Source organism: Poecilia formosa, unplaced genomic scaffold, assembly GCF_000485575.1.
Source record: "Poecilia formosa unplaced genomic scaffold, Poecilia_formosa-5.1.2 Scaffold180, whole genome shotgun sequence".
Taxonomy (NCBI): Eukaryota; Metazoa; Chordata; class Actinopteri; order Cyprinodontiformes; family Poeciliidae; genus Poecilia; species Poecilia formosa.
This window is the reverse complement of record NW_006800119.1, coordinates 546,907-559,694: the sequence shown is the minus strand read 5'-3', so window position 1 is coordinate 559,694 and position 12,788 is coordinate 546,907. Positions and strand designations below refer to the sequence as shown.

The following is a 12,788-nucleotide window of genomic DNA, read 5'->3' as shown; positions in this document are numbered from 1 at the left end:
GTCTTCTAAGCAGCTAGAAGACAAATTAAATAAATGTTTTTTTTTTCTACTTAATGTGGAAAGGCATGTTTGTGTTCAACAGTATTGCTCAGAAAAAGGAAAAACATTATTTTCTTCTTGTATAGCATTTATATAGTTGTTTCTTATTAGAAGTTAGAGTAAAGCTGCATTTATACCCGGTTTATAATAAGCTTTAACTGATTCCGCCTCTGAGATTTAGTCTAATTTTGCTTAATAACAATAAAATGACAAAGGAACAACCCGTCTGTTCCATCCTGCTTTTGACAGAGATTAGTTATTTATGTCACAGGTGGAGAAGAACATTGTCGAACAGTCGTAGTCAAACCGGATTATGCTATCATTTCAAAACAAATTGAACACGTTGTGTCAAAGATCAGTTGAAGAGCAACCGCCAGGCCACCTAAATGTCCCAGTTTCCTTTGAAACGGCTTCCTTAAAACGCTTCCAGTCCCAGGTCAGCATGTTTTTCTGCTCCGGCTCATTCCATCCCTCTGTCTCTTCTCCTCCCAGTCCAACATGACCACAACCAGAAGCTCGAGCGACATCGCCGTGGACCTCACCGAGCTCAACGTCCCCCGGTTCAGCAAGCTCTCCATCGTCGAGAGCAACGACCTGCTCATCATGGCCAGCAACGGCAGCCTCATCTCCACCGGTACACACAGCTCATCGGCTTCACGGCAGGCTTACGATTCGATGGCGACGCGTTGTAGTTAACTGAGCATGCGCTTCCTCCAGGTTCTGCAGACTCTGAAGTCAGCGAGGAGCAGAAGAAGGAGAAGATTGCTGAGTTAAAAAAGAAAGAAAAGGACCTTCAAGACACACTGACACAGAAGCTTAAAGAGCTAAAAGAGATCTGCCTGAAGGAAGCTGTGAGTATCTGTAGGTTTTGGTTTAAATTCAAATCAGGGGGATCCAGACTGACTTCCAGTTTTGATTTTCAGGCGATCACAGGGAAGCTGCCTAAAGAGTATCCCCTAGCAACAGGAGAGAAAACCCCTGCGGTGCGTCGGCGGGTCGGGACGACGTTCAAGCTGGACGACCTGAACCTTTGCGACCAGGTTTGTAACTCTGTTGCTCTGCTGTTTGTTATGAAGCTAGTTGGTTTTGGTTAACTCTCAGTTATTGTGCCACATTAACTCGTTTACGCTACTAACGTGCGCCACACTTTGTCAGTATTCTGCCAATGTCGAAAAAAACACAATTTCACCATCACTGTGTTTCCATTAGTTCAGAAACGCAAATAAAATCACAAGTGAAAATGTTTGTTCACACGAGAAGTCATCAAAAAACATACAGCGCCATGACCCTCCAACTACTTTCTGTCTTCTTCTCTGTGGTTTGTGTCAGTGGCAGCATCTGGTTGCTGATCATGTGACTCGATTGATGCGGAAATGTTTCCATTGCAATTTTGCAAAATAAACAGAAACCACCAAAACTTTTTATTGAAAATTTAGTTTTTTGTTGTTTTTTTTTTTATTATTTTTTATTTGCCATGTTTCCTTTGAACAAATTTATTTTTGAAATGTCAAAGTGTGCACTCACATGGCCGATGCAGTGTGTGTTTGTTATGGTGACGTGGTGTTGAAACTGGGATTAAGAGGCTGTTTTGTGTCTTAAAAGAACATCATCCTTTGAGTAAAGCACTTCAAGTTCAGGTTTGAACCGGTCTCCTCTTCCAGATCAGCAAATAACATGAAACCAAATCGAAATGTGAATATTTTAGGCTGACACAATAACTCTTTGAGAAGATCTCCATGTTTCCTTTGGAATCTCCCCTCTAACTGAATGGACATCGTGTGTTTTTCCTGCAGGACTCTCATCTCAGCAACCTGGAGAGCAAGCGCGCCCTGCAGCAGAAGATTGTAGAAGCGAAAGAGAAGCTGCTCAAAGAGGACGGCCTGGACAAAACAGTGAAGAGGACAAGAAGAAACGACTACCTGAAATCCAAGGGGATCCTGGAGGACATCATGAGAGAGATTAGTAACTACAAGACCGGAACCAAGCCTGCTCTGAGAGGCTCGCTAGTCTCAGCAGGTAGTGGAGCTGGCTGTTCGCTGAAGCAGGTTCAACATGGCCTGTTTTTGATCATGTAGTGAAAATTCTTCTGTTTTTTTCTCAGATGACGCTCAATGTTCAGAGCTCAGCTCTCTTTCTGGCAGCCTCACTCTGGATGATGGTGAGTATGAAGCAGCTACAGGCTTTTATCGCATCGTTTTATTATTTATCACATTAACTTTGTTTGTCGTTGACACAATAAATTCTAAATAATTTTGCTTGAAAAAATCCCAACTGTCCTTATTGTCTGTTTTTTTTTCTCTTTTTGTTCAGTGAGAGTATCAATAAATCTGAAATTATGAATAAATGCAGTTAGTGCGCACAGTTTAGCGATACATGTCACACTTCTTTATGTGACTGGTGTCCTGAAGAATGGTATTATAACTGGGAATGTTTTTTGTTTGTGTGTAAGTGTATAGTTAGGTAAAAATGAAGTAGCAGCTAGTTATTATTTTATCATTGTCGCAATATATCGTGATAAAACTTTACGTCCAAAACGCCCAGCCGTACGTGTGCGCATCCGTTTCCTCCATCCCTTCACCTGATGCTCATCAGTCTTTACTTTTCGTCTCCTAGACGATGAACTGGGTTCCCAGAGGGAGCGGTCTCGATCAGTCCAGTATTCCCCAAGGCCGCACCACGCCGTGACTCTGGACATCTTTCACAACAAAGACAGACGAGCCTCCGCTAACGACCAGCTCTCAGCAGGAAGGTAAACATCAACATGCTCATTCAGAATCTCACAACGCCTAAAATGTCCTTTGCAAGGCTCTGTATCATTTAAAAAAAAGTCTTAAACTTAAGTTGCTTTGATGAACTATGTTTATGACTCAGTAGGTTGCAAACATGTTGACAACAGAATCGGTCAAAATAGAGAGTTTGTCAGACGGATGATTGGGAAAACACACCCGATAAGTGGTGTATGTGTGTGTGTGTGTGTTTTCATGGTTACCGTTGCAGCTTTGATAAACCAAAGCAGAAAGCTAGTTGAGACCTGCAGAGCATATCAAGAGCTAAATTCCTGCCAGTCTCCTCCTCCTCCTGCTTCTCCGACTGCCTGCCTCTTATCAGCCAAAAGGCACCGGCTTTAAAAATAGATGGAAAAAAACACATTGTGCATGAAGACAACAGGTCCAGAAAGTGAGAGGAAAACAGGAAAAAGTGGAGCTTGTGATACTTACATCGCCTAACTGTTGGCAAAACATGCCAGTTAGAAAAAAATAAAGGAATTATCGCTTCACTTTTAAATGGGACTCACTCATGTGTGAAGAATGACTTTAGTACCGTGTCAAACAGAGAAGTTACCTGTATTCAGTAAAAGAAGGACTTTGTCCCATTGAGTTGAATGACCTAAAAACAAAGTTCTTATCTCAGTTCCAGGTTAAATTATGACCCAGTCCAGGAATCGCTCCATTACAGCCACATTGATGCCTTATCAAGCTGCAACAGTCCACTCAGGCGGCCCTCCAGACAGCCGTGTGATGCCCGCAGCATGCCTCCTACGCCTCTCCTCACCCGCAACGCCTACAGCAGCACACAGCTCAGGTACGGCCCGGACTTCACTGACCGGAAAAGGACGTGACTTTGTTGATGATTCACAAAGTACACTGATAAAATGTTTTCACTGTTTCCATCCTTTTTACTGTTTTATTGTTGTTTTTTTAGATTAGAATTTAACAAAATGCTAAAGATAGGCCAAATTCACAGTAAGGATGTTCTCATACATTTGTTTCTGTTGTTTATGTGCAACCAACAAATTATTGGTCAAAGTATTTTTGTGGGTTTTACTAGGATCTGATTTCCTTAATGTTGGGAGACAGGCGATCGACTGATGTTTGCACGATTAACAATAGTCACCCCACTATCGCCAACTTAGCAACTTTTCTGATAAAAAGTCGGAATTGGCAGGTTAAAGATCAGCAATCGGCCCAAAAACTGCAATCAGTTCACCCCCGTATTTCACCTCAACATCATCTTACTTTTTTCTTTTTTTTTCAGTAAATTTATGACGGATATATGTGTTTAAATTTAGAAAAGTGGTTAAAAAATAAATCAAGAAATCTAAAAAGAATAATATTTAAAAAATTTAGAATTGGGGGGGAAAAAATGTTTGGTAAAGAAAAAATCTGATTTTTCTTCCCTACTCGTTGAATTAATCTAAAACTTAAAACCTGCTGTAATGTTTGGTCTCTAAACACACCTGGCATCCGCAAGAAAGTTTTCAGTTCAAATAAATTTCAAGCTAATGTTTTGAAGCAATGATTTTCTGTTGGATTCAAAACTACTTCCACTGTCGAAGATGCCTTATATATATATTTTTTTTCTGTCAGGCTTCATAGTTCCTTAAAACAAATCTTCATCATCTGTACATGACTTGATGTTTTCTTTTATTTTGTTCCATGTTTCTCTAGAACATTAAATCAGTTTTGATTGACTTTGCAGATCGGAGGACGCTGCTCAGCATTTCCACCAGAGAAGTGGGAGTTTGGAGTCTCTGTCTCAGCTCATTATGGACCCCAAACCGCCCTTACCGTGCATCACCGTCTCCGCCGCTCGCCGCTGCAACAGCACCGAGGTCATCGACGACGGCTCGTCACACACCAGCCAATCCAGCGTGGAGTACAACACGCCCGGCAACCACACCCAGCGGCGGCGGACCCGCGGTCGCCACAGAAAGGACCTGTACGCCAACACCGGCAGCATGCCCAACCTCGCGCAGCCGGACACCCGTTGCTATGCCTACCAGCCTCAAGGGCGACCCAACACCACGGCGTATTACGTGACCGGCTACCCCAACCACCTGGAGCCGGAGCCGTACACCAACAGAGTTTACATGTACGAGGACGAGATGGAGGGTCACTACAACGTCAACCCCTCCTACCACCACTACCACCACGCGCAGCAGGGTTACTACGGCCACGACGTCCACCCACAGTACGGCTCAGATGTTATGGACAGCGTTCCGCACAACGTCTACGCCACAATACGGCCCCCCAGGAACCGGCCGGCGCCCCGCGGCACCGAGCAGGTCAGCAGGAGCATGCAGAGGGCGCTGGTGGTGGAGCACCTGAAGGGCTGGTACCAACGCAGCGCGCCACAGAAACAGGGGACGCATCACAGCGACTACGACGGAGGCTCACAGCACAGCCTGAGCTACCAGACCATGCCGGCGCCTTATCCTCACAACCACAGGAACATGTACTACTCCTCAGGTTGGTGTGCCGCGCTGCACGCAAGAGGGTTACGGCCACTGAACAAAAAAAATTATTCAGATTTTAATCTCAAAATTCTGACTTTTTTCTTCAGAAGATAAGTGTGAGTTTTGTGAGAAAGTGTGAGTTTTTTTTTTTTTTTCAGTTGCCCTTATCCTGTACCACAGCTCTGCGTTTTGTCTCAGCTTCATGTTTTGCCTGTTCACCCGTTAATCTGTTCCATTTTTCTCCAGTGTCGTCAGCCTCCTCCTCCGGCGGAAACTGGCACATGAGTAATCGTGGAATGTCAGATTACAACATGCCCATGCATGAGTCGTTCTCCTGCTCATACAGCGCAGCTCCCTACGGCCACCCGACCCACAGCAGGTAAGGAGAAGAAAAAAACAACAAAAAAAAAAACTTCAGCTTTCCTGCTTATCCAATAAGCCACTCCCTGATCCTCCTGATCCCTGAGGCTAAGTGTTCCTGGTTAATTTGCTAACGAATTTGAAAACTGCTCTTGTATTTTACCCACAAAGCAACAATATGTAAATATTCTCTTCTGATTCTCCTGTAACTGATGACTGTTGTCCCTGAAGCGTGCGGCTGTTTGCTCTGAGACGGAGCGTTTCAGTGGGATTACAGGATTACCATGCTCTCTCATAGATCTGCCACCTCCCAGCTTTTTAAAGGCTCTTGGTTCAGTCCCGACGCCCAGAGGCGTTTTTTCCCCTCTAGTCCTTCCTCCTCCTCCAGCCCCCCTTCCGGTTCCTCCTTCCCCTCTTCTCCATACTCCCCCGGCTGTCGGGTCAGACAGGTGGTCCCTGGCCCCGCGCAGCAGCAGCAGCTCTCCAGGGGCCACAGGCTCAGTAAGGTGCCTTTTGCAGAAGGTAGCTCATAGTAAGTAATCTGGCCTGAGTCTCCTCCGTTGCTGTGTCCCCACGGTTTTTATTTTTGCCTGTTGATGTTCCTGAGCAAACGTTGCAGTTTTCAGATGTTTACTCCATGTTTGTCATGTATAATAAGGTTCCTGCATGGCTTATTAAAAATATGCCCGTCAAACCAGATGGCATATTTTGCAGTCACCGATCTTCAGCTGTTTTTTTTTCCTCTGTTTGCTCTCGTCTGCATCTTGCTATCCTGCACACACAGAGGCTCCCTGCCAACGTTCTGTCATTCAACCATGACCTTTGCCCTCCTTCCCTCCTCAGCCCCCTCCCTCTCACGCACAGATGCCTCCCAGAAACTAGGATGCCAGGCCCTGCAGGGCCTTTAGGGAGGTTTGCCCATGCCACTGACTGGGAAAATTTACACCAATAATTTTCAGTCTCGCCAAACAAGGAAGGGTGAGAAAGAAAAAGAGTTACGGTGGCGGTGATGTGTGGTTTCAGTCATGGAGCAGGGACTAAAAGAGCGCTCCAAATCACTTCCCAACACTTCTTCTGATTGGTTCAGCCGGGTGTTTGGTGGTGGCGGTAGAGCACCTGTGTGGCAGAGGGTGACCTCTGAACCTTGTGGCATTTAAATCTGTGCATGTTTGTAATGTTAGTCTGCATCTTTTAGTGTAATGTGTTATGATATTTGACTTATTTAGACTTTAGACTTTAGGATTAACAAACCCAGAATGAGGGATGCACTGAGCAGAGATACTCGTTACTGATTTTAATTTGAACGACTCTGACTGGCTGATACCAATCCCAGTTTATGCTTAAGGTGGATATAAAGTAAAATATGTTTTTCTTTTCTCTGAATACATTAAAGTGTTAATAAAATTTGTATTTACTGTTTTATATAAAAACAATTCCACAGTAATGTCCTCCAGGGTGATCTATAAAACTCAACTATAAAAGGGTCTGCAGCAGATCTAATTTCTCCCTTCACAAGAAAAAATGTAGCTCACCACGTATCTTTTGTACATCTGAAAAGGGTGTTATATTATGCAATAGTCCAAAGCTTAAGTATGCTGCAGATTTCTGTAATTAATCACAAATTATTTATTTTAAGGGTGCACCGATTGCAGTTTTCTGGCCGATCGTTGATCTTTTAAAAGCCTGTCCTGCCGATTATGATATTTTATTCATAATTTCTTTTTTGTCTGAAAAGTGACCTGGTGAGTGGGTCGGTCATACAGTGGACAGTGGTTGATTTTCAGACATTTGCAGAGGTAGAAAAGATCGGTTTCTTATGCAAGTATCAGACGATCGACAATTAAGAAATTGGTGCACTTCTATTTATTAATAATCATGAAAGTTGCATCATAGAAATACTCTCTTCATACGGATATAACATTCCCGTGTTGCTCGATGTCGTAGCTTTTGTGCTTCTTTAACTTTACTCTCAGTCACCTCCCTGATACTGAAAATAGCTGAGTGTTCTTCTTCCACAACTTCCTCCCCGGAATGTCTTTTTTTTTTTTTTTTTCTTTTCACTAACACCTGTTGGCGTTTAGGCATGGTGTCTTCACTAATCAGCCAATCAGGGTCAGTCGAGGGTAAAAAATAATTTTAAAAAAATCAACCGATTCCGGTCATCGGCCGATTTTTCTGTGCATCTCTATCCAAAAATACGCAACCTGGATTGATTTTTTTTTTATTTGTGATCTCACCAAACGTCTCCTAATGTTTTTGTGTGTGTGTGTGCTTCTTCCAGATCCACGGTGGATGTGAGCCACATGGACTCCCAAATGAACAACCGAACACACGGCATGGAGCCAGAAGAGCAGATTTTCTGGCACGAAGGCTCCAAACCAGGAACTATAGTCTAGTTCTGCAGGATTCCTTCACGTTGACAAGCTGTCATTGTGCCTTAGACTGCACTTACTAGTTTTGTTTTGTTTTGTTTTTTTTGTCTAAAATGGACTTGAAAAATGAAGGAACTTAATGGAACTAGCCAAATGAAGTGCTGAGTTTCAGTTTTTGGCTGAATGCAGTTTGCAAACCGATAAAAGGCTTCTCTCCGCCGGAGCCAACTGAAACCTCAGCGGAGCGTCTGGACGTCAGGCCCGCGTGTGTCTGCGGTGGTTGTCACCTGTGCACTGAAACCGAACCTGCAGACTGAGCGCTTCAGCCAGAGGGCGAATTCAGACTAAACTTTTGACAGTGTTTGCCTTCAGAGATGCCACCTTCACACAGACTCACACCGTCTCTGCTAAAAAATAAAAGAAACCTGAGCAAAGACGAACAACTTCAACAGCTGACCTGTTAATTTTTTTTGTTATCGAACACTGGAACCATGAAGGAGGAGCCAAACATCAACATGAAGGATGAACTCTTTAAAATGAGTTATAAAAAACTATATTTAACACAGTTTATAACCACAGTGATTCATACAGCCAAGCCACTTCCTTTACAGTCTTTCAATTGATCACCGAACGCAAAATAAGTGAGCCAAATCCTTTTTTGTAGCACCATGTGAGTATTACAGGTCACCAGTTTGAGATTACTGCCACTTCCTGTTTTGTGTTTGTTTTTTATTTGGTTTATTTGATCCATGCTGGAAATCATGGGCCGGTGCTCGTCCGTTCTCTCTAGAGAACGAACCTGTATGCAAGTGTTGTTATTGTAAATACACTGGTTCTTTCCTTTTTTTAAATGCATTTTTTTATATATATTTGGGGGGGGGGAAGCACATGTAATATATAGTGAACAATAATTGTTAAGCTGGTTCTTAGTTATTTGTATAACTGCATTTGTTTGCAATAAAAAAAAAAGTATTTGAGCCAGTGTTTTTGTGACTTTGGGGGGACTTTTAGTTCCAGAAGATCTGAATGATAATCCATGACTTCAAACTGAGGCGTTTTCAAAGACACTAATTTTGCTTATTAATAGCAATATGTACTCAAAAGCACCTAATGTCATTTTTTTCACATTACAAAATTCAAACTCCAACCTCAAAATTCACTCCATTTTCTTGGAATTTTACGGAAAGCAAAGTTGTACATAATCGTGAAATCGAAGAGAAATAATTTAAGTGTGGCACAGTTTCACCTTTCTCTGCATTCATGACCATGTCTGGTGCCCATTTTTCCGCAAAATGGGTGATTTTCAAGTCTTGATTGTAATTTTCAATTGGAATTTGACTAGGCCATCTACCAAATGATTATCTGTTAATTTGAACGACTGTATGTTTAGGACTGCTGTCCTTGAACCTCTGCAGCCTTTTTACATGTTTTCCATAGGTTTTCTAACCAGACGTGGAAGAAACTTCCACACAGTGATGCCAGTCTCTGTTTCACCATGGAGGTGGTGTGTTCAGAGCGATGCACAGCGTTGTTTTTTATTTATCCCCAATACGTCTTGAACATTTTAAATGGAACTTCCTGTCTCATTTAAAGTGTCCTATGATATTTGCTCTAAAAACTAGACTCGGAATACTTGGTAAGACTTTGTGCAGTGAGCTTTGAATAGTGCTAGTCCATCACATAAAGTCATTAAAGTTTGATTTCAACGTGGCTAAATGTGGAAAGAGTGCAATACGTTTGCAAAGCAATGCAAGAATGGCTGAACGAGTTGATTTTTAAACGCCCTGAGATCTGCTGCTCAGCTGTGCTTAGTTGTCGGGCTGGTTTTGTCCATCCCAAAGCTGTAAACCAACCAAACCCGTATTTAAAACCCGTCACACCCTCTTCGGTCTATAACCTCTCCTGTCATCCCTGCGAATGACAAACTGCGGAGTTTACAGCTCCAAAAACCCTCCCTGTAAGAGGAGCCTGCTGCTCTACACATGTCGTCTATAAACCCCCATGAACAACACTGTGCTCCTACAAGCATTCTGCTCCTTTCCCGTGTTTCCTTCCTTCCTTTCTCACATTTTCCTGCCACCCAGCACATTAACTCGCTCCCAGCGCCTCTCGGTAAGCTAGCTCAGAGGAGGTCTCGTGCCTCCACAACTTCAGGGACAAGAGCGGCGCGAGCGCCTTCTCGTCCAGCTGTCTGCCTCACACCAGCTGCAGCCAGACGCTACCGCTGACGTTTCACTACTAAAACAAAGCCCCACCACCCCCACTTCTGTACTTACCCTTCATTATCAGCCCAGAAGAAAGCTCCGCTAATGTGGAATAAGGCTCGGCGTCAACCGCAGTAATTTAGGTTCAGACAGACATGTCTCCACCGCACAATGAATGAGGTGAAGAGCTGGCATCAAATGTCTGATGGTGTTCTCGGTATTTATTGATAATCAGGTATAAGGACTACGAAGAAAATGACTAAGCTTTGCTGCTTCGTTACCTTTAGGGAGCAATTTAGGCCCTTATCTTCAATACTAACCTTATGGTTAAATGTTTGAGTCAATTTTATAACCAACATTTTGCTATTAAGATGCTCTTCAGCAGTTATTTGCTCATAAACACAAAAAGGGGGCGGATATTTAATTCAAGCTAGCCCGAGGAACTACGTTAGCTTTCTTGAAATTTCACATGAAGACCCATTAGAAACAAAAAAATAATAATTTTCAAACCACAATTTAAAAGTGAAATCACAGCAAAAACACAATAAATTACTAAGTATATTTAGTCTAGTTTTTAGTGTATATAGTGCACTAAATAAGACGAAATTAACTTATAAGTAACTTTTTAACATAGGAGCTTACTACCATGATCATCCTCATTGCTAAACATAGTAGTGGCAGCATCAGCCTGTGGGGGTGTTTTTTTCTTTTGTTTGTTTTTTTTTTTTGGGGGGGGGGGCGGTCCTGCAGGAAAGACTGTCAGAGTCGATGAGAAAATAAATGGAGCTAAAAACTGGACAAAAAATCTGCTAAAAATGATGGAAAAACACAAAACTTGAGCCTGTGGCAGAAATTCACTTTCCAGTAGAATCCAATGGCTTTTAGATCAAAGCAAATTCTTGCTAGAATGGTCTAGATAAAGTCCTGACCTCAATCAAATGGAGAATCTTGACTAACACTTAAAAATAACTATGCTCAAAGAACCATGTTGCAAAGAATAACACTCTGTCCCTTTAAACTGATTTAAAACTCATTGAAGCTGATCACAATGTGAACGAGTTCATTCTTGGGGGTGTGAATACTTCTGCGAGGCCTTACATGTAGCAACTTTTGGAGCTTCACTCACCCTACTGTAGGGAACAGTATGAATATCAGAATACTGATTTTGAAGGGGAGCTTCTTTCTCTCTGCTGAGTCGACAATGACACACACCTGTTGAGTGAGCAGCAGGCGGTACACACACACGTGCACACACACACGTTCAGCTGCTGCCTCATGAAGAACAAGGGCCTCTACTGTGCCCTCTGAGACATGACTTTACTTGATTCTGCTGCCAGCGGTGCTTGTGTTTACTCCAAGTTTTCCCAATATGGATGAGGCAGCAGGGGACGTAAATCACAGCTGTAGCCCAGAGGGAGCGGGCCATTAAACTCAACAGAAACACTGGAGGTAGAGAAACAAGCCTGTGTGTTTTTTGGATTTTAGACAACCCAGAATGCAACACGTGAAGAACCAGTGAGCCATTCAAATATAAGCAACACTTTTTCCCCCCCATCAGGAGCAGATAAGTGGAGCGCTGTCCAGCTCGGCTTCCGTTTCCATTAAACTTTGCTGCAATTACCTGGACCTCATAGTTGTTTGCACATTTGCACTTTTAAGCCTTACATGAACATAAGCAAAAAGCAAATAATGCTCTGCATGGGATAAAGTATTATTTCCCAAGGAAACTTCTTATGTACGGAGGTCCAAATGAGTCATAATTCACTAATTAAAGCATTCCTTTTTGCTTAAATATGTCATGAATGATTTAATATTCAATACAAATTCATAATCTATTAATTGTATAAGTCACTAAAAATATGTATTCAATTAAATACTTGCATGCTGCAGCACATTGTGTATTTATATCTTTAATAGTTTATATTACTTTTTCTCCACTGTTTGTTCAATGGGAGTATTAATAAATGGGAATAAGATTAAAAGCAGTTACACTTCTTTATGTGAGTGACATTTCTTATAGCCACATTTACACTGCAAAAACACAATCTTGCCAAGTTTTTTGGTGCAATTTCTGGTGCAATTGTTTTTCGTACACTTGAAATTAGACAAATTTACAAGTACCTTTTTATCAAGATATAGGAGCTTGTTTTCAGTCAATAACTGCTTAATATTAACTAATAAACGTACTCCTTCCACTGGCAGATTTACCATTTCACTTTTAACCACACATTTTTTCCCCATGTAGAAGTGAAATAAACTGCCAGTGACATTAGTACTTTTACATCAATAAAAGAGTTACTGGCTTAAAACAAGCTGCTATGTCTTGCTGATAATTTACTTGTAAGTTTTCTCATGTCAAGTGTAACTGAATGTTTACACTAGAAGTTAGATCAGAAATACTTTTGTAAGATTTTTTGTTTTTGTAGTGTAGTACCACAAAATATCGTGACATGGTGAGGAGTGCTCTGGTACTGTAATCATTCAGGATCTTTCAAAAACAAACTTTTAAAAGATTTATTTATTTTATTTTTTATTTTATTTTAATATCAGAAAAAAAATTGCCATTAGAAAACCATG

General features: G+C 42.0%; 1 protein-coding gene across 5 annotated transcripts in view; it reads left to right on the top strand.

Annotated features, from left to right (window-relative positions):
• The window catches only part of frmd4ba (FERM domain containing 4Ba), a 57,431-nt gene extending 48,447 nt beyond the window's left edge, over nucleotides 1-8,984 (top strand). For 2 of the 5 annotated variants that reach the window (XM_016678336.1, XM_016678334.1), the window contains exons 14-24: nucleotides 532-673; nucleotides 757-890; nucleotides 963-1,079; nucleotides 1,833-2,055; nucleotides 2,141-2,197; nucleotides 2,653-2,788; nucleotides 3,451-3,621; nucleotides 4,519-5,288; nucleotides 5,522-5,654; nucleotides 5,934-6,167; nucleotides 7,917-8,006. In XM_016678336.1, coding sequence (XP_016533822.1) covers nucleotides 532-673; nucleotides 757-890; nucleotides 963-1,079; nucleotides 1,833-2,055; nucleotides 2,141-2,197; nucleotides 2,653-2,788; nucleotides 3,451-3,621; nucleotides 4,519-5,288; nucleotides 5,522-5,654; nucleotides 5,934-6,167; nucleotide 7,917 — 2,118 coding nt within the window. In that variant the 3' untranslated portion in view covers nucleotides 7,918-8,006. Of the gene's footprint in view, nucleotides 1-531; nucleotides 674-756; nucleotides 891-962; nucleotides 1,080-1,832; nucleotides 2,056-2,140; nucleotides 2,198-2,652; nucleotides 2,789-3,450; nucleotides 3,622-4,518; nucleotides 5,289-5,521; nucleotides 5,655-5,933; nucleotides 6,169-6,478; nucleotides 6,614-7,916 lie in introns of those variants that run through there. The other 3 variants (XM_007565602.2, XM_007565601.2, XM_016678335.1) reach the window with 3 other exon arrangements.
• The last annotated feature ends 3,804 nt before the right edge of the window (nucleotides 8,985-12,788 follow it).